Here is a 27,500-nt window from a genome sequence, read left to right on the forward strand (position 1 = left end):
CCACAGAAAAAGTCCGCCTTGTGTCTATTGACTAGTTACCTGCTTGTCTTGCGGAAGAAAATCCTGCCAGTGACACAATTCGAGGTAAAGTAAAGGAAATTTTTCGGTAATACCAGATAGTATGGGCGTACTTGGCAAGAGAGGTACGAGCTGAAGGAAGTGAAACTCTCCAAGAACCCCGCTCCTCACTTCGAAGCATGGAAACTAGTTAGCGGCGCAAAGACTACTGGGAGAATCAAAATGGCGGACACTAAAGAATTTGTTATCAGTTTGTAGAAATTCCTTGTGACTCGTTAGTTTCTGGACAGTTGCAAGGTAACAATGAATGCCATTAAACCTGTTACTCTACCATCAGACCAAAAAAACAACTTAAATAATTTATTTAGGCGAAACACTGCGGGGTAGAAACAAGTGAATGCTTGGAAGGTCCTGCTGATCTGATCAAGAGTAGAGAAAGATCTTCGAAAAAGATTAGATTCCCTATAGCTGGAACGTCAAAGGTTTTTTGCAGCCAGAAAAATAGTTGGAGAGACTGGAAAGGAAGTAATTTTACGACGGACCGTAGCATTTGGTTCTCAGTATGGTATTGGGGTGTTTTGTCTAACTGAGGCGGGAGAACAAATTGGTTGGGTCACTAGGTCAAAAGGACCCGTGTAATTTTGAATGCTGTTGGAAAGGCCTGCGACTTGCCAAACTTTCTTGCCAAAATTGACAGTGCAAGTGCCAAAAATATGGGAGACAAGTTTAACAAGATAACAATTTTTATAATTTGTGGAGCTTTATGAAATAGTTAATACACGTAAATAATCATGTTATTTTTAGTTGATTATGTGGAAAGTTTATGGATAGTTTCATGAAAATCGTGTCTCTTTTCTTAATTTAAAAATTTATGTCACCATGTGTATATTCATGATCAGTTTGCTTGATGTTAGGCATATAACCCATGATGTTTTCCTGGCTATTTATTAACTAGCTTTGACTGTATAATTTTACAATAACTATTGCGGTAATTCTGTCTGAACATTTTTAGCTAAATTGGTTTCCTGGCTATTTATTCACTGGCTTTGACTGTATAATTTAACAATAACTATTGTGGCAATTCTGCCTCAGTAATTTTAGCTAAATTGATTTGAAATATGGATATTTTAGACTATGGTGACTTATGAGCATACCAAAGTAACCGAAATGACTGTTGTGTTTATTGCAAGGGAGTCTGTAGACATTTTTAAAGTTTATGGAAAGAATTTTGCTAACTTTGGTTTTATCGCTTCAGTCAAATAAAATCGCTTTAAGTCGCCTGAAGTCGCCTTAAATCGCCTAAAGTCGCAATATTTTTGGGCCAATTTTGCTAAAGTCGCCTTAAGTCGCCTTAAATCGCCCAAAGTCGCCTAAAGTTGCGACGACTTAGGGCCCAAGAGTAGGCCTATCACCAGAACTGCTTTCAGCTGCTCCCCTTCCTTGTGCAGTGCTGCACCACAGAACTGTACAGCAGAGGGATAATTCAGTTTTCTGCATAAAAAAAACGTAGCGTAAACAACCTTCACTCATAAAAAGGATGCATAGATATTCTCTATACTGTTATCCAAATATTTTTTGATACTGAGTTGATGACGTAAATTGGCCACCGTAAAGAGTTTAAAAGCTGATGTTTCGAGCGTGTTAGTCCTTCGTCAATCACTCTGGTGGGCAGTTTCTTTTGTTTTTAACTGAATTTTTGCTTTTATCAATTCAGTGTGGGCCTCGTAGAGACATCTTTTGAAGGCAATTTTGTAAAAATTTACGCAATGCACCGGGCGGAATAGTGTTGAAATATTTAAAGGTATTTCTTATAAAGGAAAGCACTTGGAAAACACTCTAAGTGCGTAATCTAGTATACCGAAATACTTTTTCAAATTATGCATTTGCAGCGTCTCCCGTCTTTGAACACAATGGTGGTAATGTACCGATCCAATTTTACGGCAAACCGTTTACCATCTAAGCAATGTAATAAACGTAGGGTGTATACAATTCCTGAAATTCCTATCCATTATTTCACGAATCATTTGACGTTTCAGTGTTGACAAATTTTTCGTATTACGTAAGTAAAAAACATGGAACTTCTCTCAACGGACTCAACGCTGCAAGGAGAATCTTTCTCATTATTTACTTGTTAAGAGACGAAGTTACCGTCTAAAATTCAAACGTTACTGTTAGGCTTATTGGCGCCTTGATAACCTATTAAATAGCTCAAACATACTGAAAAAGTTTTTATCTGTTTTTGTATATCTTTATCTGTGAGCCACATCTGACTAAACAAAAACAGAGAAGTGTAGTTTGATGGCTTTTTTTCATGAATCTAGGATTTCGGGAATCGATATAAACTACACGATCACGCATTAAGTAATATTTCTTCTTCTAATGATTGATACTGGAAGAAAATAGTAACGGTGTCATGCTATTTTATGTGTCCGTTATAAAAATATTTGTATTCGCATTTAGCTCACGGGTAAAAATCCGTGAAAATTGTTCAAAAGAAATATATCACAGCAGTTATTTTATGACAGCCACAAAATACTCAAAACAAAATCAAGAAACTGGTGCAGGACCTCAAGGCTCCTTTGTTCAGGACGATCTTGTACATCTCAGGTTTGAACTTTTCGTGGGAACAAGTGCTAAAGCTTACATAACCTATTTTGAATTTAATCGCTGTACTAAACTTGCGTGTTCAACCCTCGACGAACCCCTCCGATGTAGTGTCACCCGAGCTTGTCAGTAGTAGCCGATGATTTCCAGCGTCCATGGTTCGGCCGGATATGTTTTCTTGCCTGTTTGACCGTGAGAACTCTGACTACAGAATAGTTTCAACGCAAGGGGTTTTAAACATCGTGAGCAGCTATGGAGGACTTTCCTGGTAAGTATCTGTGTTTTCTTCCTTTTTCTTTTTTAGCATGGATATGGCACGGATGTTTCAAGACCCCCTTCGTTGAAACTATTCTGTACCCAGAGTTCTCACGGTCAAATAAGTAAGCAAAAATGTCCGGCCGAACCATGGACACTGAAAACCATCGGCTACTATTAACAAGCTCTCCAGCATAAAATAGCTTTCACGAGACCACCAAAAATTATACTATACCAAAAATTCAGCGCAAATGTTAGGTGTTGTTTGTTTATCATGTCCCCGAGTCCCTGCGTGTCCCTGAGTCCCACGTCCCCGAGTTCCAAGTCCCACGTCCCCGTCCTACTTTTAATCACAGCCCGAAAGAACTCTTGTAACTTTGAATCTAAGAATAGAAGAAGCCTTCCCAAATGAAGTTGAGGTGATCTCTGATCTAAACGAACTTGTTTTTCTTATGAACGAACTTTCAAGGGACTTTGACAGAATTTTCGAGGACTCTGAACGTTCTACGTTTACTGCACCATCGTCCCTAAACGATCGTCTTTCAACTGTGGCTAGGAACGGTTTAGTTGGCAAACCAAGGCTACAGATCTTACAGCAACAGCTGCAAACTCTGCACAATGACGCCGGTTTTCGTTGGGCTGATATCGGAAGAATTCTTGGAATCTCCGAAAGAACTTTGCGCCGTCGAAGACATGAATTTGGGTTGCCAGTCGGTGTGGGAGAGAATTTCAGTGATGTCTCCAACGATGACCTTGACGAATATGTGAGGGAAATTCTTGAAGTGACACCAAGCGCTGGTCAACGCCTGGTTGAAGGGGGCTTGAGGCAACGTAAACTATATAGTGACATAACTAAAATCCTGTGGACCCCCTCCCCATTTGCAACTATTTTCTCTCCTATACAGGAAGTAGCTATGCACCCCATAATGCCAAGGGTCTGTAGTTGGGTGTTCTAGCCGCGCACTCGCTGCTGTATATTTTGCGATATTCAGAGCAACAGCTGTATGCATGTGAACCACGCAACGGCGTTGTTTATAGTAAAATAGTTAGCATATTTGAACGCATATGATGAAAAGTTGGGTATATTTAATGGAGTCTAAAAACGTGTCAAGCACCTTGAGATACGCTTGATTCTGGAGCACATCTCTCTTAACCCTTTAACTCCTTAGAGCGTATGACATCTAGTTTCTACTCACAGTATTACCTTTGAATCAAATGTAAAGCTCAAGAGAACAAAGGAAATGATCACCAATTTAAGAAGCTCTCTACGGTCCCAAAACTCTTCATGTCAATACAATATAAGGAGATCAGTAAGGAGACTGTAAATACTGATGTTAAGATGTAAAGGGTCAAAAGGGAAAACAATATTCATCAGAGTTTAAAAAAAAAAGCCTCGTTACCTTCTTTTACCATGTGCATGACATCATTTTTGAGAGAAATGAAACGAGATGAGGCGTTGCATCTTCACTGCTGGTCACGTGCTTAGCCAAATGCGCGGGAAGGGGATGGACGAAAAGCGTGTCACGTGATGTTTTCACGATCCCTGTCTGATGGAAAAAGACTAACTTTAATTCACTCCATTTCAATTTTTCCTTTTGTGCTTTTATTTGACTGATTTTACTGAATCTAAACTTGTGTTCTTCTTAGTTCATCCGCCGATCAGTTTCTGTCGGTAGTTATTCTTTCCAGTTGCACATATTAAGAAATTTGCGTAATTCTGGCATTCTTTCTTTCATTCGGTCGATTTTTCGTTAGTTTTTGCGTCATTATTACTATGATTATTTTTTGTTTTCGCTATTCAATCAAAGCCAAAGCTGGCAAATTAAAAAATGAACCTCACCAGTCCACCATTATTGCTGACGGCGACCGTGGAGCTTGGATCGGAGGCGACATGTCCAAGATAGAACGTGTTTTCTGGTACTGGATATGACGTCATGGAACCGTCGCTGTTCTCACGGATAACCTTGAGACCCGGAGATATTAAGTGTTCATTCCTCTTCAGTTTTAAATGAAGGTTTGATCCGAATGCATTCAGTTTAAAAGATGAAAAATCGTCCAATCCAAGGCTGCGTTTTGCTCTGGCGGGATGCAGGGAATATGACACAAACTCTCCTTCATCGTTGGATTGGTACGGATTTGAGACTTCATATTCAGGAACTGTGGGGGGATGAATGATCGAGATTGTTTAAAAGTAACAACGGGACGAAAAGACACACACACCAAAGCACGTATAGACAGGCAGACAGACAGACAAACGGACAGATAGAGACCGATGAACTGACCGGCAGACAGACATACAGACTGGCAGAGCAAGGCAGAGACACAGACAAACAGACACAGACAAATAATAAGAAATGGTTTATGGTAATTTTGCTACTTATGTGGAGCACAAACACACGTGGTAAGATAAACGGAAAAACTTCGGTAAAAATTGTCGAAAGACAAGTATAAGTACAGGGCAAGATTATTATACTTAAATTATAACCATACCAATAAAACATTATTAATAAACTATTTTAGAAGTAAGGACTGATTTACTGACTGATTGGGTCATCAAATCAGTTCAATAGCCTAATATTTAGGTTGAAAGACATACAGACAGACAGGATAAGATGTAGAGTGGGTATGAAGGACAAACAGCTGTTTCCTACCTTTGTCATGATCGTCCACGTTGAAGTAATATTGAATCTCTCTCTTTGTCATGTGATGATGAAGTTTCTGTTGAAAAATCAAGAGAAGTAAGTGTAAAGACAATAAAATGGAATTTATCGTTTGACCATAACTGGTTCTCTTGTTTTTGTTTGTTTTTTTCTTCCCCTTTTTCTCCTGCTCTGCGGGATCATTGGCGTGCAAAAGAGTATTAAGAATCTTAATTCTTAATATTCTTAATGAAATTAAAATTTCATTAGTCTTATCATTAACCACGCTGCCACCTTTAGTTATCACCCTTCGCACAACGCCCTTTTGCATCGGGCGTAAAAATCACAGATTAAGTTAATACATATCAAAAGGTTGAAGTAACAGCTTGGAATATCAGTAACCGTCGTAAAATTAATCTTTGGTATCATTGTTCTAGAATATACCATACCGACGATGAATTTGAATCAGCAGATTATCAAGAAAACCGAACTAAATCAGAGGTAAGTGATGTCGGGGAGAGAGGAAAGGGGGAAGAACCTGTAACGGACTTCAGCTAGTCCATGGGGATCAACAATACTCCCAGTGGCTTTATTCCACAGAAACCGGTATGACCTTAGGTAAGATGCATGGGCAACTGGGCCAGTAGGTTGACTATGTCAATGCTCGGCAATGTTAATAACTTGTTGAGAATAACTGAGTAAAACTTGCTGTATTCATTACCTCAGTTGGCCCGCCGCTTACGTCTGTGCATAGGAAAGAAAAAGTACAAATAGTATTTAGCTGAATGGGTTTTAAACCGATTACACTTTCACATTAGCAGCTAATGAGTGAAATTTTCCTGTTAATTGAGTTGGGACAACCACTCGCGCGCGCATGCTTTTCCTCGAGCTAAGTTCCTCGGGTTGGCGTTGTAGTCAATCTTTTTCGCCGGAAAAGTATGTCTGAAAACAATTTTTTTAATGTGAAAACGTATTCTCACAAAATGACGGTGATACGCTGCTTCTTGTTGAGGAGAAATGATTCCAACGTTTATGGTCGAATATCATGTTTCTAGGCTACGAACTCATTGGTAGATTTAAAATGATGAGTGCCAGAATTGCATCATCAAATGCTTAAGTATCGTTTCTGTTATACAGACAGCCCTTTCTTCTCTTAATATAGAACTTCGCGTGATATTTATTAAAAAGCCTGAGAACAAAGCGTAACTTTTCCCGTTCTTTTGCGTGCGGAGGCAATCGCGGTACCAGTGGGATAAAACGTGAGGGCAAGTTCCTTGCGCTCATCTGAAAACGCCAAGAACGATGCCTGTCCAGGAGACATTGCATGACTAACCTTGTGTCAAATAGGCTAATTAGTAAATTTACGATATATTTTAAACTAATTGCCGATGAGTTTTGTATTAAAGAAGACACAGTCTAATTAGTGTCAAACACGCTAATATACGTTGAGAGAAATGGTGAAACAAAGTTAATACTTACAAGTTCGAAGCAGTATAATCAGAGTGACGGTGCTCCATACTAAAAGGGAATCCATCTTGTGTCAAATAATGATAAAAAAAAAATACCAAGCATTAATATCATCCTCACTTCTGCATATATGAGGGGGAATATTGGTGCGAGACAAAAGGTTAGACATGTTGACTGATCTTAGGCGAGTCGTGTGAAGTTTAACGTTGACGTGTAAAGTTTTTGTGTCATCATTGGCGGAAACTTTTATACAGCAAGGCTAATAATCGACGTCGCCCAGCTATTTAAGGCAGTTGTTTTCCTTAACTTCCTTGGAGAGCATTCATTATTTTGGCAATGTTTTTTTTTTCCACTTTGATAAAGCATTCTGGCTATTACGACCATAAAAGAAATAACTGAAAATCGATAAACGACTGAGTAACCGTTTTACATTAAAGATTTTTTTTCCTTGCTGTTTCGCAGCTGAAATTTATTTTCAGTAGGAATTACTTCGAGAAGATTTTACACGATCGCAATGCGATAAGCTCTGATACCATAAAAACAATAATGTGTTCTTTCCCAACGGATGCACGTTTGTCAAACAAGTAGAAAAGTAAGAAATTTTAATTTAGCAATTTTTAGGAGACGTTTCAACAATATTTATTGGAAATTTTCCGGGAGTTCAGTTTTAAATTCGCTCCTTTGTACTTTTTTTCTTAACAAAGTCTATTCTTTCCACGGAACAAAGATAAGATATTCACAAAATTAAATAATGAAGGATGACAAAGAAAACAGTCAATAGAAAAGATGTCCAGCCTTTGTTTTGAGTTCCACAGCTAATAAAGTAAATGTCGTGCTGTCAGTAACAAGACGTGAATACGGCAAGAATTGATAACAATGAGAGTTGGATGCAGATTTTGTACGCACAAAGAGTGACTTTTTGTATTCATTACCTTCGCTGGGGATTTTCAAGTTAAATCTGCTTGGCATAGAAAGTTGCTTCACCAACCTTTAGCTTACTAAGTACGATGTTCTCTTTCTAAAAGAATGGAACAAAGTAATTTTAAGAATCTTATCTCTTATATTGAGCTTTCTGTTCCGGTAATGATGTTTGTTTTACGTGGCTGTTGAAATTTGAAATGGCTTATGTCAAGTTTCGAGTTAATCGGATCGGTTTAAGACCAAGCTTATCCAGAAATAAAGTAGAACAAATTAAACGGAGTTTGAGAGAAAATTTGGGGCGTTATCTCTTAGCCTTTGGGGAAAAAAGGTGAAATAATATTAATTTAGGGCTTTGCATCTGCAAAGCAAACATATTTAGCGTTGGCTATGTTCCGGCTGTTAGTAAAACAAAACGTTATTTGATAATTGAACAACTGAGATTTACTAGGGAACATTTAAAAGGTCAACAAGGAAGAAAAGGCTTGATTATAACAATTCAAAGCTACAGTATAAATGTTCAAGCAGTTTATCTTTGTTTCCAAAATCAGGCATATCAACCCCGCGGGAGATATTTCTTTAAAACGTGACTTTTTTAGGTTCTCACCGGACTTTTTTCATCTTTTGAGAAAAGTACCGAAATAAGAAACATCTTTCTTTACTACTTGTCTTCTATGAGCTCAATCCATGTCACAGTTTTTCGTTTGGTTTTGTTTTTTTTTCCGGCAAATTCCAAGAGGAAACTGCTATAGGTCTTACAATAGGGACGCTTACATAAAAAGCTACAAAGAAGGTTTTCTTTACAGAATGTCCAAATAGACGAACAAAAATTAATAACTAAGAAAAACAAAGCACAATTTTTTGTTGCATACACTGTACGCCTTCAAACAGCGCCGGACGGAAATAATTGCAGACATTGGTAAATATTGAGAAGAGTATTTTAGACACATTTGTGTCATATTCTTGGTGAGTTTTGAAATGTATTTTGAAAAAATAAGAGAGTTCATACCATACCAGCTATCAGATGTCCAGCTTTCCAATTCTCGTTGTTGAGAGAAACAGGAGGTTTACAGACCTCAGGAAAAGTAATGATGGAGAAGTATTTCGAATTTTGTTAGGCGTGCTATAAGTACCCTGACCTTATAGGTCTCGTGGAATTGAATTACGTGATAGCGGGCTTATTTGCACATGGAACGAGGCGCGAATTTCTCACGCTAGCTCAAACTTGAACGGAAATTGTCGTATCATCTGTGATATATTTGATATCAGATGATCCTCAGTTTCCGCGGGTTAAAAGCTAAATTATTGTATTCACGACTCTTTATTAACACCCCACTTAATATATATACACAATGATTGCTTTCTAGCTGAAAACCCACGCTTAGTCAAGAGAGGTAAATAAGGAGAAAGATATTCAGAATTTACTCTTACAGAACATGGCCGAACGTAAATAAGCCTTAAGTAAAATCAGAGGGTTTACGAAAACTCAGGCTGAAACCTCTGAGATGTACAATAGCGAATTATTTCCAGAGAAATATCATTGAACTGTTATCAGCATCTTTCCTGATAGAATAAAAAAGTGTGTGGTGGTACGAAAGATTCAAACAAATCTTGATTGTTTTTTCCATTAGTGCCGGTTTCCAATTTGATGTACCCTTTTCTTTTCCTTTCCTCTAAATTGAAGAGACCTACACAAACGAAACCTTGGAACACACCTTAAATAATACCCCCATAGACACAAAGTTCTCCTCTTTCACTACATAAAAAAGAACAGCTTACTTCTTTACAGAGAAAACGAATTAAGTGATTGTGATACCGATTGTCATCACATGGTGACATGTATGCACACAAGCTTTCAGTTGAAACTGTGCGTGATGACTCTTGCTTCGTCTGCTTTTTACACTGTCAACTGAATTGTTCTTTTGATTATATATCAATCTTCGACTTCTTCCACCCCAGGTATTTTAAGTAACCCTGAAAGAATATTCCCTTCTCTGACCCCGCCCTAAACAGCAGGGAACGGATAAATTTATCTTGTTTAAGTGCTACCAAAAGTGATCCTTAATGGATCTCATCGAGCCTTTTTTCTCAGTTTCTTAAACAATTTTCTACGCCACAGAAAAAATTTTTAGGCATGAAACTTTTGATAAAAAAACAACGCTTGCCACAAAATTACTCTATACAAAACATTTCTCATAGCTCAATGTTTCAAAATCTTCAGTCCTATATGTCTCTGATACGTGGAAGGTCGCAAATGAACAATTATGGTAAAAAATCATTATTCCCATCCCCCAACATGGACAAAAATAGTACAGAAAAGTATTCACTTCAATTTAACATTTTGACCGAATGCCAAGAGGCAATGCATGTAAAAAGAAAAGTGCACTAGTGTCTATGATACATGATTCTATCACAATGATTAAAAAACAAACATTGTTTGTACTTCAGTATCTTCTCTGTGAAGCTGAAAATCTCCGAAAAGCCGGAAATGGTCTTAAAAGATAGGAATAGAATGATGAACCTTATTACGCATGCCTCACCAAAAAAAAAAGGAGGGCGCAAAGAAGGAGAAAAAAAATTTTCTGTCATCGGGACGTAAAGAACTGCACGCAATATTTCATGCACGGAATAAAGTGTAGTTGCAGCGCAAATAAACCCAAGTCCATATTGCAGTGAAGTGGGGATAAAATTAAACCCACGTCTTGGCAGTATAAGATTTTTGCTCTGCTTAAAAAGCTTTTCCTCTCTTTTCTTCTGAATGTTTTTTGTTTATATGTTTGTTTTTTTGTTTATATGTTTATTTTTTTGTCTTTTGTTTGTTTTCTAGCGCGAAAAGTTGCGTTTCGGAAAATTAGATGCGGAATTAAAGGAGAGGAAAAGGTTTCTTTTCGCTCTTCTTCAGCCGAGTCTAATCTAATCTCGTTTTCCAAACTCGATAAAGGAAGGTTATGCTTTCACAGCTAACATCACATACTTTGCTCACGTTGTTTTTATTGTTTGGTTTAAACAGTTACACCCCTTTTGTGTCTTGGATATTTTAGCTTTTCAAATCATAAAGTTCACGTTATCCCGACAACAAGGGTATTTGATTCTTCTTCGAACTCGAATACGTGTTTAAACTGACACCTCACGCAAAAAAAAAAAAGCCGTGACAATCACGATTTTCCCGCGATCAAAAGACTCTGTAGTTATAAAACGGTGAGTCAAACATGGCGCATGCCACTTAAAAAATCTTGCGAAATATGTTTAAAAAGTCCAAGATCCTACGTGTGAAAGGCCTCAAATGGTCAGTTATGCTCAAATATCACTATTCCGGATCCCCAACATTTTAAAGGAACACCGAATTTTCAATTTAATTTTGATATTATAATTGAATTCTGAGAGGGCATGCAGGTCAAACGAAACTTGCAGTGGTATGCATGTTATCAAATTCCACCACAGCTGCAGTGATCAAAAATAAGATAAAATAAATAAATAACGCGAATTCGCAGCTTCTCTGTCAACCTGAAATTCTCAAAAAAGCCGCAAATGCTTTCAAATGATAGAAAAAAATATGATAAACCCTACTATGCATGCCTCGCCAAAAAAAAAAAAAAAAAAAAAAAAAAAATGGGGCAAAGATGTAAAAAAAGCTAGAAAATCCGTGTCATTGGGACTGTAAGCATTGCTCGCGATGTTTTAGGGAATAAAGTGTAATTACGTGAACAATTTACTTTCCATAATGAGGTAACGGTCGGAATTTGTCACAGAAGTGGTGTTCCTTTTATTTCCTCCGCATACTTGTTGTTGTGTCTTTTTTTTTCTTTCTTTTCTCGGAATGTTTACTCGTTTATTTATTTGTTGTTTGTTCGTTTTGTAATGATGAAAGTGGCTTTTCGGAAAACTGGACGCGGAATAAACGGAAAGGCAAAGTTCCTTTTCGCTACTCTTCGCTCGAGAACAGTCTCCTAACGTAAAAGGGGTCCTTGATCGCACATATTGCATGAAAGAGTTCGAAAAATTCTCGCGTATGGTAGCCAATTATAACAGCGGTGTGTCGATTTATGTGTCGAGGCGCGGAAAATTTGGTCTCAATATTTCAAGTCACACCTTACACACCAGCAATTACAAAAGTATACTGTAAGCTATTTCTACAGAGAACACGAAACCTTGTTTAAATTGATAAATCCGCGCAGAAAAGCTAAATCATTTTTAGACTACAGTTGAGTATCTCACGGAATCGAACCCCTGGGAAGCGGTGATGACAAGGAAACATCCAGTCTTATTTACGTACCCAAAAACCTCGGGTTGCTCGCTCGAATTTAAAATGTGTGATGATCAATAGGTTTCGTTCTTGACTGGACGGAAGGAAGCGTAATTCTTTATCCTTAGTCAAATGTTAAATGTTGTCAAACGATATTTACAAGCGACTTCAGCTTTTAAAAGCAACACAGCATAGAGATTTCATGTTCCTTAGTGACAAAGTATGCTTTTGGGTTTTTAAAAGCTAGGTATTTCTTTTTTCTCAGACCTACCGTTATTGTGTTTTCTTGTTAATAAATACCAGCTGTAGTGCCTTCTTCATGAAGCTCTTTTGACTGTCCTTGTGTTGTATGATAGTCGTCATAATTACAATGTCACAGAAATTTGATACAAGTTAGTGATGACGATTGAGTGTGAAAAATGAGGTTTCCCGTTGTTGCGAATTGTAAACTTTGACAGCGGATATGACAGAAATTTAATATTAAAGGATAATGATTGTGACGTGTGTTTGAAAAGAACGTGACTTTTCTTGGTCACGAACGTGAACTTAGATGCATATTCCGGCTGAATCTCTCTGAGATGTTACGAAAGTGCCGGAAGAATAGAGTCATACAATGCTAGAGTGTTAAGTATGATAATAATTCAATTACTCGCGGTAAGTATTGTTATAAACGTGCCGTTCAAGATACCTGAAAAAAATGTAATTCCATACCAATATAATGCCTTCAAAAGGGAAATTGTACCCTAAACTATAGAGAACATTATTCATCTCCTCAGGAGATTTCGAGCTCTAGTGTGAAACTGACGAACATCCCTGTAAGAAAAGAGTTCCTAAACCAAAGAATACAGATCTGGGATTAGCCAGTTCATTTGACCTTGACAAAAACCGTTAATGTCTCATTATAAATAATCTGCTTGAGAGCATAATCTGTGATGTGTATCACGAAGCATGACAACGGGAAATTCCGTCGTTCTTTTTTCTTTATTCTTATTTCCTGAAAGCGTTTACAAACTTTTAATATTTCGAATCCTCCTCTCGTGCTCTACTGATGCGATTTTTGCTCTCTGAGCGTGCATTGTGGCGTTGGTATCTGTGTCCGGAGGATATCTCTTTATGAAGCTAATTTAATGAAGGCTAAACGGTATACTTACATTCCAACCTAGTAATGGTAACGAGTCCTCTGTAGGTTGGCGATAGAGCATCGGAACCATGCGAAATCGAACGTCTTTTAGGGTTCAATTCCTCTCAGGTGACTTAGACGTGATCGTTAAAAAAATCGTATTACCGCACCCTCATAAAATTACCATCTTCCTTACTCTTGCTCTGTGCTGAAAAACCAGTGAGCGCGCAAAGGGTGAAGAGATTAGGCAGGAGGTTGTCGCGATACAATTTAGTAAATAGTTGATCTTCTCAAATTAACCGCAACCAAATTTAGTTATCGCAGAAAAAGAAAAAGCCGAAAAAATGTATCCAGCGGGATTGAAACGCTACTTTCAAATGAACTACGATGTCGTATTTTTCATTGGAGCGAGGCAATTTTTTTTCTACTTGCTTTGCTTCCATCAAATGGCTTCTAAGCTAAACTAGATTCTTCTTTCAATAACAAAGGAAACGTGACTTTCTACAACATTCTTTCCCTGCGATGACCTTTCTTCCTGTGAAGTTGTTAAGAACAATTCGTTTCTTATTGTCCGCTTGTTAACGCATATTTCATTTCATATATCTCTTGACCTGATTGTGCTCTACACTAGCGAAGTTAAATCGCAAACATTCTGTTGCACTGAGTCTTAGAATTTACTACACAGCAATAGTTTTGTGAACTAAAAGCTCATCAGTTGCATGAAAATATGATAAGAACTTCACATCCCACATTCACATGTCCGTAAAAAAGCACATGCGGTTGGTAACGCTCAGAGAAAATCAGTCGATGACATCAACAACATCGTTATATTGGTGACAAATAAATAGTACTTTTTGGTAAATGTCGTGTGCTATTAAATTTAGTGAATTAAATGTTTTAGCAGCAGACGATTACTTCAGCGTAAATTAAAGGAACTCAACTATATGTTTTATTTTTAAAAGTACACTCGGCCGGACACGGATACGGAGTTTGTTTGGGTAGCCTGTGGTTATGTTTGGCAATGTAACTGAAACTGTTGAAGTCCACATTGAAGGCATGACTTGAACCCATACTTCTTCAAGTCAATATACACGGGCGCTGAACCGTTCATCTTCTGCTGCTGATCCTTTTTTAAGCGCAAATGAGGGGAAAGCTTGTCATGTTCAAACGCAACGATAAGGACGACGGGAAGGGTTCCTGCTTATCTCTCCCGCGCTCCTCCTTATATAAAGATGAGATGACTGGCGCCGGCATGGCTTGGGACGAGTCAGACCCAGGCGGCCTAACCTATATAAGCTAATATGGGTCAAATTGAAGATGACGTTTTCGCATTGATAACAAGGTTTTTTTTTAATCATTATTGTTGTCATGCAATTGAAAGGTTTCTGTTGAGATATGATGAAATGAAATGCTTTTTGGTCGTGCAAACCTTCGCTTAAAGTGCCTATGACACGAATTTTTTATGCGTAGATATTTAGCTTATCATATGTACATGTACAAACTAGAAAGGAAAGAAAAGTTTCAGAAATCTTAAAACTCGGTTTTTTCAGGCCCTAAAGTACTCTTATTTTATCTCAAAAGTGTCTCGTAGACCAATAACGAATTAGCGGGTGATGATGTAGAAAACTCTGAAAACTCTCAATAGACTTTTGTATCAGTCAGCGTTGAAATGCTCTTGAAATAATATCCGACAGCGATGTATACCTACCTTCAGCAAGCTCTACCGAGAGTTGTGATACATCATACTCAAAAACTAGCGAAGAAATGGAGGTTGTGAGTACGGTTCAGCCCTACGAGGGAGAACCGCAGGCATCAAACGAAGATTTCGACCAAGACTGACCATGACGGTTTCTCGCCTGCGGTGTTTAGGTCAAGATTAGAAAAAAAATTCCCGTTACTGAATGTTTAGTTTGCTGCGTTTGTGTTTTGTTTTCTATGGAAAAATCTATGTTAAGAATGGGTAGCTGTGTTCATTCCTGCTGCCATAACATGCATCGACTTTCACTCAGCACTTGGATTCGCCGCCATCTAATTCAATATGCCTGTATCCGCCGGAGGTTTCGCACTGTTCAAGCAACAAGATATCGGTCAGTTCAGTTTCTCGTAACAGGCATCTTCGAAGCCGCTACGGAGCATAAGGCCGACGACATTGAAGAGTAAATCTCCACGATGTCGACCATCAAAACGCGTCCATTTTGGCCATACAGCTAGATCCTTTGGAAAGTAGTGTATAGCAATACCCGTTATATGTGCATTACCCTTGTAGCTAACATCATTTGGCGCTCCGGCCTCGTAATACTTTCGTTCTTTCTTCTGGATTTCTCCTTTCTCCACCATAGTCAGCGGTGTGTCTTCACAGTTTTGTACGTCACAGCTATGTAACATGATCGTTTTGGCCGCGCGCTAAATGGGGACGCTTTTTGGCTGCCAAATCGTACTTTCAATACACAAAAAAATGGCGGAGAACTCGCTAGGCGCTAAGGTCGATCATTTCTAATTTTAAATACAGCTATTAACCAGAAAGTGCAAAAGAAAATCTCGAGTCATAGGCACTTTAACACTAAGAGCTTTCAGTACGAAGCGATTTTAAAAACGTTTATTCGTGAAAAACACAGAATGTTAGTCTGGTCCGTAACGTCTCGGATGGATGGTCAGTTGCTATGCATTTTGTAAGAATTTTAAAAGATTACTGTCGCAACACTTAGTGAAATTTTCTGTCTCCTCCCAAAATTTGGTTATGAAATCCCAAAATAAAAGCGATACCCATGTCCTCAGAGATGAGACAACACCGTATTTGAACCGAAAAGGCATAATTGTGGCAGGGGTAACTTTAACTTCTGAATGATTTTGAATTAAACTTGCCGAACGTCCTCTACATGCAAATAAGCGCATGAACATAACATCCGACAATATGAAATTTGAGACCTTTTAAACATCCCTTACCTTGGCTATGGAAAACGTCACCAAATTCTCAAGTGACTCACATCACAAACAGCAATCCACTTCTCTTGTAACCGTTTATCTTCATGAAGCATTGACGATTGGAGGACGACCATCGACCTCTCTCGTGCATTCAAGAAAAAAATGTTGTCCTTACATACTGCCTCCAGATATGTTTTGCGATTTGGTCACTTATTTGCTTCATATCCGCTTTTCGGAAGTACCTTTGTTTTGAAAACCTGGCAAGAAATGTCTTAGATGTCATTTTTCGACCAATGAGCTGCTCTAATATTGTTTCGACGATTTTCATTGTCAATGATCCACTCGGGCTCGTTAAGGCATGGCTTAGGATGATAAAATTCCCCCCCGCGAAGTCAATCGCGCCTGGAGAAAAACATTTCAAAATGGCGGCAAAGATGGCGGACATTGTGGCACATCGAAGTTTCGGAAACTCTGTCGCTCTCTTATATTCTGAGGCTTGTTTGTGTTAGAGGTCTGGAATCACTTGGCAAGAATATGTAGGTAAGAAACTTTTTATCACTGCTTCCTTTTAAACGTTGTTTAAAGGTGTTGCTTGTTGCGCGTTCTTCGATTGAATTCAGTGTGAGTTCGATCAGACTAGATCATTGTTGACCGAAAGGAAAGCTACGTATTACTTTCATCGCCGAGCAGGTGTTAATTTAGTTCCACGCTTTTTTAATTCAATATGTTTCGGACGAAGCGTGAGAAATTGAAATTGTTTTGTGTTGTTAGAGAATCTTTCTTTTGATCAGCGTAACCTGTGTTAAGGTCCAACTTACAAACGTGGAGAGAAAGGGACATTTGTAAGAAGAAAAGCATTTTGTTAGCTTAAGTTAAAATCATGTTTCGTAAAGGAATTTATGATTTAGTTCTGAAAAAAGAATTCTGGTGAACCGTTGCCCTTTTATCAAAAGTCCTAATATGAAAGTTAACCATGAGAACTAACAATACAGTCATTACTTTCAAAATCACTTGAGTAGATTTAATTTTCTCGACATTATTCATCATGCACTTGGCAAATGTTACAGTTTGAGCTCATTTTGTTCAATGAATCCTTTAGAAGCATAAATAAATTGATGACTTAAAAATTGCTGTTCAAAATTAAACATTGCAACATGATTAATCATGTTGTTGCTGTTCTTTTTTAGATTTCTACCATGCTACATTGCCTTCAGTTATGTTCCAGATCTACATACATGTAGGATACTCATATTTATCAGTTGGATTGTTATACTAAAGTTCCTCAAAATGGTATGTATTAAATAGTTTTTTTGGTGCTTTTTCATGCTTACAGCACATGTGGAACCCACTGAAGACAGCTTTTCTTTTGACTTAATGTTGAGGACTGTAAATATTAATTATTTTCAGGGCTTGGAAAAATATTATGCAAATCACAAAATATCAGCACGTATTATATGTTAAAACATTGAATAATTTGAAGTGTTTATTTAGGGAGGTGAATGGTGATCTTCCATATTTTCAGTAGCTCAGTGGCAACTTTATTTTTCCTCCATGTTTTTGCTATAACTGGATCTTTTTTCATGTGGTTTTCTGTGGGATTTTTTTTGAAGACTTTGTTGAAGTTGGCTGACCACTCAGTAATTGCTTCATTTATGTCCTTGTATTTCTTTAGAACTTGTACTTGAATGTGTGCCAGGTGATTTAAGAAGTGTTCTTTGTGGTATCTTGAGCTTGAATTTTTTGTTGCATTTTTTTAAAGTTTTTCATATAACATAACATCTTTGGTTGTGCCAAGAATCTCTGAAAGAGCTTTTGCTGTTTTGCTGGATGGTAAAAAATCTTCAGATAATTTTGGTTTCTTAGCCAGTGGTTCACCTGTCTCATTTTGCACTGTTTCACTCAGCTGCTGTGGTTCCGGAATCTGATTATTTTCTAGGTTTTCAGTACTCTCTTCTTCATCAATTAATAGAGTTGTATCTTCAGCTTCTTCTTCCCATTCACCATCACTCTCAAATGACTGATCTTGAACTGGCAGATTTTGTTGCATGCATTCTTCTCTATTATGGTTTTCTTCATTGGGAATTCTGGTAGCTGGGATTTTGATTCCGCTTTGAATGCATTCTTCCCAGCAGTGTTGAAGGAAAATTTTCTCCATTCTGATATTGGAGGAGCGAAAGTGGTGAAGGGAAGGTCCTTGCTCCCTGAATTCAATTTCCTCAGGACCATCAAAGAACTCAATGCAGTCTTCATCCTCAATTTCTCTCCACCAAACTCCTTCTCCCGGTACAAGGAAGTCAGCAATAGACTGAAGGTGAGCCTCCCAGTGCCTAGCATGTGTCTTGATGACATCTTTGGGTAAAACTGTGTTTCCCAGCTTTGGTAGGGCTTTGCTGATGTTGCTGATTTCCTTTTCTTGCCTGATGATGCAGGTCACAGCTGTGTTTCCTCCTGAAGTCTTCTCTGCTTGGATATGCAGAACTGCATTGCTCACTAAGCTTTCAACTCGGTTGTTCCAGGTCTTCCTGGTGATGTCGGTCAGCTCCTCAAACAACCTCTCAAACATTTCTGCATTAGTTGAACGGTGTGAAGCAAGACGAAGAAGAAAGGCAGAATGAGATACACATGCATGGAAGTATATGCCAAAGAGCTTTCTGCTTGTTAGGGCTCTAGTTGGGGTCATCACTTTACGGCACAAAATTGCATGCCTCCAACACAGGTTATGCAACCTTAATATCAACTTTGGTGACATCTTTCTGTCCTGGGCATAAAAAATTTCCACCATTTCGCACAGGGTGGCCAGCAAAGCTCTCACATCATGGGTTGTTGTCTGGTAAAGGGCTATAGTTAAGTAGATTAGTGTCTTGCGATAATCTACTCCTCGTTTTTTCTCTTTGTTAAGTTGGACAGCTAGTATTTCTTTAAGTTTTATCAGTGTATCAATGTCAGAAATGTGATGTGGGATTTCTTCCAGAATGTTTTTAATGTGATTCATGGAGCAGTGAAGAGCTTCAAAACACAGTACCTCATAGGACTAGAGGTTGAGACTTTCCACAGAAACACTCTCATCCCCAAACAACAGTGCTGGAATTCTTGTTGCCCCTCCAAGTTCTTCATTTAAAATTTTTGCAAGTTCTGGTTTGGTCTTGTCTGAATCTCCAAGTCCTCTTGCTTCAATTTCAGCTCGTAGCTCGTTGACCTTGAGATCTTTTAATGGGTTCAAGAGTTGTTTTGCCTCTTTTCCTTTCCTTCCTGCTAACACCAGCTGTTGCCGTTCGGTCAATGTTCTGTACTTTCTTTGGGCCATGTAATCTAGATCGTGGCACATGCTTAAATGCCCATCACAACCTGGGCAACCATAATGCCCTCCATGCTGATTTCCACATTCAAAGTTTGCTGCAGGGTTGTCTCCATTCATGAATCTCATCTCATCTTCTACTTCAACATCCTCTTCTGTTTTCACTTTTTGGGTTAAATTTACTAAATCATCATGTCTGGCTGGAACAAATTTTATCTGATCTTCAATGCTGGAACTGCTCTGCCCCAGCATATACAGATAGGGCCTCTCCACTGTTGCCTGGACATCCACATCTTTTCCATATTGAACTCTAGCTTCTGCATCAGAGAGATGAATTGCTGGGTCATACATCTCTCTCTCACAAAAGAGCATGTGACCATAATTTGAAAGGGTTGAATGGTCATGCCAAATCAGCCAATGCCTCTTCTGCTGAAAACTTTTCAGCCTTTGTTTGATTTCATCATGTGTTCCCCTTATATCCTCACTGATCTTTTCTAGCTCTGCATGAATCTCACTTTCACTGAGCTCTTCATAAAATGCATAATTTTTTATTCGAAGGAGGTTTTTGTTTTTAATCAATGCTTCTTTTCTGACCTTTGGTGGGGTCGTTTTTGCTCTCTCCTCGGCCTCTTCAAAGGTTTCAAAGGACAGGGCCATTCTTTGGACTTGTCTTGAATTGTAAGACTGTCGAAGGCTAAGGTGAACTGCACTGTCATTTTGTGACATTTTGGTCTCTAGTTCTTTTTTTGTTTGCCTTCGCTCATTTCTCTTCATTTTTTTCTTTTCAGCAGGTGAAGGCTTCTTTTGAAGACCCGCTTCAGGGACAAGCACTAGAATGTCACTTAGTGATTTTTGAAAGTTTTCCTGGCATTTTTCATTGTAAGGGGCATATATTGCTTCCCCAATGCTTTTTAATTTCCTTTTTGTGACCTTAGGTTCTCTCTGACATTGTCCCTTGACATTTGTGTTAAGTTCAGTCAGAGGTCCTTTCCTAGCCCCTCTGCAAAACTTACTTATAGGGAAGGTAGATTGTAATTGAGAGTTGAATAAAAGACAGGCCTGGCAGCTGGTCAACGAGTGATCTTTTTTCCCTTCTTTACTAATTACTTTGCCCTCATTCCAGTTCATTGAGGAAAATGCTTTTAGGTATGCTTCTTTTTCGGTTTTACTTCTCCAATTGTAAAATTTTTCATCAATGGTTCTGTAATGCCGCATGAAGTCTTCCCGTTTTATGTGTAGCCCAGGGTATTCTTGAAAATGTTCATTGAAGATTTTAAATCTATCTTGCAGCAATCTAGCAGCAAACTTTGTATTTCCTTCACCGGGAATCCTTTCAGTTTTGCTTAAACTTTTAGTTTCTCTAAGAAACACTCTTGCCCAAGCACATTCAATCTTTAAAGACATCTTTGTTGCCTTGGCAGAGGATATGGGATTTGATATTGTGTTCTAATGAAACACAAGTTGGAACTCTCCACGCTGCTACTTGAACTAGCTAACTGCTCCAAATTTAAGACAAATTGCGCGCCAAAAACTAAGGAGCTCATGTAACATGTAATACGAGCCGCGTTTGCGGACCACTTTATTCATTCATGAACTAATATAAAGTCTACGAAGGTTTGAATGGACCATTGCCATTCTTCATCGATTTTTTATTAAAGAATTACGGAAATATTAAGAAAACACTACCTTGAAATGTATTCTGTAGCCTAGAAGGACACTGTAAATTGCTGTTAGGCACCCTAAAGTTAAAAACGACCCGATTTAATCTTAATTCGAGAGCTCGAAGAATCCTCTCCTTCGACCGCCATCTTGAAGTCTGCTTTTTAGTCCATAGTTCATTTCACCATATCCCCCAGAAAAAGAGCATAAATACAATTGAATTCTTCCCCAGGGGAGAGGGATTCGAAGTTTCTGTTTCAGTCTCCCAACGGCCGTGAAACAAAATGGCGTCCGAATCGGAACATTGTCGAGTGACGACCTATTTCGCGCCATGGGGGAAAGAAAATCGATTCAAGTGTGAAAAATTTTAACATACGTTAGTTCTGCTGAACTTCTTCTTCTTGTTTTAGCCTTGCAATGTTGACCCCAAAGCTCGTAACCATTAAGAATTTAACGTAAAGACCCTCCAAACTGCTGCCGTGACGATTTCCTGACTTTTACCTATTCATCCACGGACATATGGCTGATGCCGACGCCTTTGCAGGGCTAACTCTTATGAATTAACTATTCCTAAATACGGTTTGGGCGAACTTGATTCAAGTCTTGAAGATTTGGTTTGCCCCATTTCAATTCAAAGTAAGGTAATTAATTTGGGCGTCGTCAAGGGTGACTATAATTTAATTATGGTTGCTATGGCAATGATATTGCATGGAATGATACATAATTTCCATAGTAATAACCTCGCCGAAATTTGTTAAATTTGATCTTCTACAACGACCCGGAATGAAAAAATAATTTTTTGGCCTCGTTTTCACGTTGTAACCATGCCTTAACGTGCCTGAGCACTCCAAAATTATTATTGAAAGTAATATTCGAGATGCTTTAAGGTTTTTTTACAGATTCCTTCTTGGCCGAAGTTTTTCTCAGCATTAAGTTTTGTCCAGTCTTGATTTCATTGCAACAGACTGCAAGCTGAAAATCGCCTTTAATCGTTCAAAAACGAACAATTTTTAAAAGCATATTGTTAGGAGGTGTTGGAGATATTGATTAGGCCTTTATTTTAAAGAGTTCATCATAAATGTTTCAGTTTACCAATATACAGACCTAACATTTTCGTATGCAAATGTGCACGTCTCAGTTTTGAAACTAGGCTCCTAAGGTCTCTAAGCGGTTTTCTACTCACACAATTTGAACCTTTGAACACTTACACTGTCTCTAGATTTCAAAGTGCTGAAATAACTCTTTCTCTCGAGTTCCTTACGTAAACAAACCTGCAGTAATAATGTAATCAATACTGTGATCCAGAGATAAACATCACCGATAGCTGTGCATGTTGAGAACGATACTGTAGACGTTTATATTGGTGAGAAAAGGTAGAGTGCCGAGGTGAAAAGAAATTGTTTCTTTTTTTATGTTTTTTTCCTTTTTTCTGAGTGTGAGACTATGGTACAAACCGTGCGATGACAAAAAAAAAAACCCTGCTCTTGCCTTTTTCGATGCGAAAATGATATATCATAAGGAAGGTCTTCAGACACAGATTTACCTTCATCCAGAAAACACTTTCTTCAGCTTTTATGGAAAATAATTTTCTGTTGCCTATACGTATGGTTTCTTGCCTGGCAACAATCTACCACGTACTGTATTCTATCATGATGTATGTTTCCTTGTATTTCACTCTTTGCTATTAACTACAGTAATCAGAACGAATTTGTTATCAGTAATTCTACCTTTAAATATGAAATACGATCAAAATGGCTGCCCTAAAATTAACCAGTGTTCATAGAGGTGGTGCGTAAACTTCCTGGGAGAGCACAGTCAACAGCTTGCGACACTCTGCCGCATCTGGTCGATTGTGGGGTTTTCCATCCCAGCAACGCTGCATTAGATCTTGCCAGCCAGTTGGAGGCTTGATCGCGTCTTGTACATATGAAGGTCTTGCACCCTCTTGGTCCGACACATGTTCCGCTTTTTCAAGGAGGGCTCTCTTACCATACCACATCTCCCAAAGCATTATACCAAAGCTGTATATGTCAGCCTTAAGCTTGTTATCGTACTCTTCGCAAAAGATCACTTCGGAGGCAAGATAGGCATCGGTTTCCATTGTCTTAGTCTCTTCAGAAAGGCGAAAACCAGAGACCTTAACGACGTTTCTTTCTGAAAGCTATGAAAAGAGGTGAATAATGAGCAAAGTTGTTATAAACATAAAAATATTTTCGGGCCTTTTAGGAGCTACAAGGTCTCTTCTGCAAAATTGACTGGAAGCACTCGCAGTTCGTCACTCGACACCGCGAACTGTTGATTAAAGAGTACTTAAGCGGAATTTAACAACAATTACATTTAATTTGTAAGTCTTAATTATTTGACTAACGTATTAGATAATTCACGATGAACTGACCCTCACAAGAAGACTCAAATCGAAGCAACTGTAGGAATTAAATTCAGACTTATTTGAAACTCACCAAAATTTTCTCCAGCTTAAGTCTGCGGTGAACAATGCCCTGTTTGTGTATGAACTCTATGGCAGCAGCTATGTCCTTTGCCCAGCACAGTACATTTTTCTTAGCGGAGGTTTTTTCAGAAAATCCAGGAATATTTTCAGGATTCTGAAAAATATGATTCATCAAGTTTTCCTCGCAAGATTCAAAAACATGGATCACCCGCAATCGATCGTCTTCCTTCAGCAATGCTGTTCCATAGAACTTGACAATAAAGGGAGAGCCAAGCTTCCTACAAAAGATATAATTGCATTGACCTTTATTCAAAATCGATAGGATCTCAAAGCACCCGAATATTTCGGCGTTTTTCAACTGCTATGTTATCATACCGATCTAACTAAAGTATCTAATTTTCTATAGTTGTAAAATCCCATTAAATTATTTTTTAGACAGCCCTCTTTTATGTATTAACTGCAGCTATATCAGAATTTTCATTCGATACTCAGAGTAGCTAACCTCAGTGTTTCTGTCTTAGAAAGGAAGCCAATCGCGGTGGATTCGTTTAGTTCTTTACTCCATAATTTCACAGCCACCTGTGTTGGTTCGCTCTGTCCAGGTAACCTAAATGTTCCTCGATAAACTGAAGCGAATTCTCCATTTCCGAGAAGTGAAGTTGGATCGTCTCGATCCCACTCCAAGAAATTACTACTAATTTCCATGCTCCGTAATTCTTTAATGAAAAAGAGGGCCATCTTTTCCTTTTCTCTGACACTCATCTCTTCTAAAGGGCCATATAATTCTTTTATTTCCTTCTCAGAGCGAATCTCATCTCTGAGCTGCTGACATAGTATTTTGTCAGCGACTATGAGCTCGCGCAAACAAGATGATACTTTCGTAAGGTAAACCTTAACATCTTTGAGCTCCTTCTCCACGAACAACCAAAGCTGTTGCTCTTGAGCCACACTGTGAAGGTATTCACGGGAGGCTTGCACGATAAAGCTTTGTTTGTCTTTTTCGTATTTTCTCGAACATTTCCAATTTGTTACTTTCTCTTTAAGTCTCCTAATACCCATGAATGGGACGCTGCCAACTAAAACTGCCAGGCCGACTGGAACCCAAATTGGACTTGTCAGCCCGATCATAACTTTTTGGGCCGCGCTGAAGTCATTTGAAGACTGGCAAGTATGTGATCCACTAGCACCAGCATCCGTGATGACGGAGTTTTTTAGGTATCGGAGAGGTAGTAGACTCTTAGTTTTATCAAATCGCTGGTGGGACAATTGGACCAGAGATCTGCAAGAGCAGGATAAAATTTGGTTTTTTTCTTCCCACGCGGTAATCATGGTCTGAAGTCGCTTCATAAATGCATCTTGGATAAGATGTTCGGTCACCTCCCAACTTTCTCCAGCGTGTGGAATATCATCAAGCGTCCACGAGGTAAATTGTTCCATAACTTCGCAAGACTGGAGGTGGTTGGACAGTTCCCTAACGGCGTGGTCTGCCAGTTTTCTGAAATACTCTTGCAACTCGTATTCAATTGAGCACAGGCGCATCTCAACGTCACGAAGGCGTTCAAAATGTGAAGAGACGATTTTACGATCGGTGGAAGGGCAATGATCCATGACCATTTTCATGTGGTAGGCCATACGTGAAATGGCTAAGTCAAGCTACCTGATCATGAGAGATGAAAGTATACAGACTACAAGTTCATTTTTCACCAAAATGTTTATTGAACTTATTCTTTATCATTCCATGTGGGCGAAACTTCAAGATATAAACAAATCTGATAACAAACTAGGAAGAAATTCATTGCTAAATTCATGGCGATTTTGAGCGTATCTAGGCGTTAAGGAATTCGGCTTTTACCCAAAGTTTCCCCATAAAACACTTTGTAGTAGCCACATAGAGAAGTAAACCCCACAATTTTCTATGCCTTTGCGTATGTGTAAATTATAATTTTCACCGTGCACATGAGTGAACCCCATTAAATCAAAACAAGTGGGCAACATAACTTGGTCTTTTTAATAAGATAGGAATGCATTTAAAATAGTGCATCACTTAAGGTTTAAATTGGGGCCACAATAACCCCACGTAGCTTTTTAAGATTCTCCATAGTCATAACAGAACGTACCTCCACTGAATTTGCAGCGTTTCTTTATTGCTTTGCAAGGCGGTGGATTTAACAGCATCCATCAGCGACGCAAACTCCGCGACGGCTGTGTCATCGTTTGTGGCGTAAGGCGATGAAATGAAAATGGTTTGGGAATCTGGGTCTAATTCAGGCCAATATTCTCTGAGTTGAGATAATTGGTGCCAATTGTTACATAGGAAAAGAGGAAAAATTGAGGAGGTTTCCAGATGGTCAAGACATAATCTTCTGCATTGTTTGATTGTTTCTTGCATCTAAGGACAAACGTGCACATGGAGTTGAAAATTCCTTCGCGGTAACTATAATAATTCTTATAATAATAATAATCATAATAATGATAATAAAACATATTTATAATCCCTGCTATGGAACAGTTCGGGTGCGTGAACTCCACTTGTCCATACAGCTTACCCTTTGTTGCTGTGCTGAACTGTCAATAACGCAGAGAACTGCGAAAGCTTCAGAAAGGTACGCCTTTACTTTCTCCTCCACGATGCGTGATTTTTCAAATCCTGGACTGTCAACTACAACGATTCTTTCCTAGAAGACATAACGATGAGAAGTAAGTGAATCTTAAGATAGGTTAAATGACTCTTTTTTAATGAGTATTTTTTGTAATTGTTGTTTTTGAAACATTTATAGACGTTTTTCTGATCAAGAAATCAAGCTACATCATTGCTCCTAAATGGTTAGATTGCGAACGAAAACGATATATATTAGGTGTCAAAGCTAATCCGTTCATCAAAATTATATTGCAAGACCTAATTTGCCAAGAATATTGCTAGATGGAAGCTTTTAGCAACCCTCAGCTAACAATTTACAATTCATGCCCTTGGCTTGCTAATCACCAACCTTAAGTAAGTTGTTTGGCCAAAAGATCTCAATCTTATCAAAAACTGAACCTTGGAGATCTTCATTTTGGAAAAATGAGGAGATTTTTTGAAGAAAGATTTGCTGAGGGTTCACAGCCATCTCGCTAAGTTGGATAGTCTTTGAGAAAAGGTCTGTTTTAGGATCTGCGTCTTTATAGTGCACTACCAGCCCAGGGGTTTTTCCATATCTTAGTTCGCAGATAGTGGAAGAAGTGGTAAGAAAGGAGTCAGGGAGGAGTTGTTCCCCAAGAATCAGACTCAGCAACGTGCTTTTTTTCGAATCTCTTTCACCTGTCGAGAAAAGCACTGGGTTAAAAAAAATGCAATTCGTTGTTTTTAAATTTCCAGATCATTGTCTATGATGAGTCTTGGTAAAGTTTAACTTGTCAATTTCTCATTAACATGCAAAACAGGTTCTCATCAAAGATATACGTCGTTTTTACAACCATGAATGACAAGAATCTAGACGTTAAAGGGAAACTGCCTTGAGCCCTGTTCGTCTAAAGACAATAGAAGCGTTATTATGACAAAATAGTTAAAAAATTACTTTACTAAGGCGAAAAGTCTGGAAACATGGCAGCCACTTTGACTTATCTCCCGCACATAAAAGGGATGATACACATGATGAAAAATGTTCGTCATGAGTTTTTATTAGTTTTAGAAATCACAGTATATACATTTCTGAAAGAGAAGATGTTTTGGGATCAAGATGAATGAATTCAATTGAAACAAGAAAACAACAACAATAATATGCAGCGTTTCTGTCTTTCGAGTTTATAGCGTCGGCGTCGTAGCCCTACGACATAAATCGTTTATCACTCGAGATGAGCAAATTTCTCAAAAACTCATGACAAGGTATGACCGCATGCGAAAGATTTGACTTCCCAGTGGAATCAGTCTGAAA

At 38.4% G+C, this 27,500-nt stretch overlaps 2 protein-coding genes, 1 long non-coding RNA gene and 1 pseudogene across 7 annotated transcripts in view; 1 reads left to right on the plus strand and 3 right to left on the minus strand.

Moving 5' to 3' along the window:
- Window positions 1-743: 743 nt before the first annotated feature.
- The window catches only part of LOC149044270 (A disintegrin and metalloproteinase with thrombospondin motifs 3-like), an 82,929-nt gene continuing 56,172 nt past the window's right edge, over window positions 744-27,500 (minus strand). Inside the window, exons 1-7 of one of the 4 annotated variants that reach the window (XM_089210938.1) lie at window positions 16,208-16,383; window positions 6,996-7,050; window positions 6,238-6,260; window positions 5,529-5,595; window positions 4,718-5,034; window positions 4,278-4,424; window positions 744-1,509 (exon numbers count right to left, since the gene is read on the minus strand). In XM_089210938.1, the coding sequence (XP_089067064.1) occupies window positions 4,284-4,424; window positions 4,718-5,034; window positions 5,529-5,595; window positions 6,238-6,260; window positions 6,996-7,050 (603 nt within the window). In that variant the 5' untranslated portion in view covers window positions 16,208-16,383 and the 3' untranslated portion in view covers window positions 744-1,509; window positions 4,278-4,283. Of the gene's footprint in view, window positions 1,510-4,277; window positions 4,425-4,717; window positions 5,035-5,528; window positions 5,596-6,237; window positions 6,261-6,995; window positions 7,051-8,915; window positions 9,033-12,415; window positions 12,565-16,207; window positions 16,384-27,500 lie in introns of those variants that run through there. The other 3 variants (XM_089210941.1, XM_089210939.1, XM_089210942.1) reach the window with 3 other exon arrangements.
- Window positions 16,573-21,914, plus strand: LOC149044271 (uncharacterized). Of its 2 annotated transcripts, XR_016187435.1 has the most exons (4): window positions 16,573-16,726; window positions 17,374-17,476; window positions 20,270-20,360; window positions 21,551-21,914. It is a non-coding gene; the product is annotated as an uncharacterized LOC149044271 (long non-coding RNA). The 2 variants fall into 2 exon arrangements; XR_016187436.1 differs by lacking the exon at window positions 21,551-21,914 and having other exon boundaries at window positions 20,270-20,546.
- LOC149044272 (uncharacterized) lies at window positions 17,470-20,207 on the minus strand (annotated as a pseudogene).
- LOC149044273 (uncharacterized) overlaps window positions 22,175-27,500 on the minus strand; it is an 11,494-nt gene continuing 6,168 nt past the window's right edge. Inside the window, exons 3-8 of the mRNA XM_089210944.1 lie at window positions 26,577-26,887; window positions 26,136-26,264; window positions 25,703-25,978; window positions 24,092-25,242; window positions 23,600-23,867; window positions 22,175-23,301 (exon numbers count right to left, since the gene is read on the minus strand). Coding sequence (XP_089067070.1) covers window positions 22,918-23,301; window positions 23,600-23,867; window positions 24,092-25,242; window positions 25,703-25,978; window positions 26,136-26,264; window positions 26,577-26,887 — 2,519 coding nt within the window. The 3' untranslated portion in view covers window positions 22,175-22,917. The remainder of the gene's footprint in view (window positions 23,302-23,599; window positions 23,868-24,091; window positions 25,243-25,702; window positions 25,979-26,135; window positions 26,265-26,576; window positions 26,888-27,500) is intronic.

The sequence above is a fragment of the Pocillopora damicornis genome, chromosome 6, assembly GCF_964200805.1.
Source record: "Pocillopora damicornis chromosome 6, jaPocDami1.2, whole genome shotgun sequence".
In the NCBI taxonomy this organism is placed as follows: Eukaryota; Metazoa; Cnidaria; class Anthozoa; order Scleractinia; family Pocilloporidae; genus Pocillopora; species Pocillopora damicornis.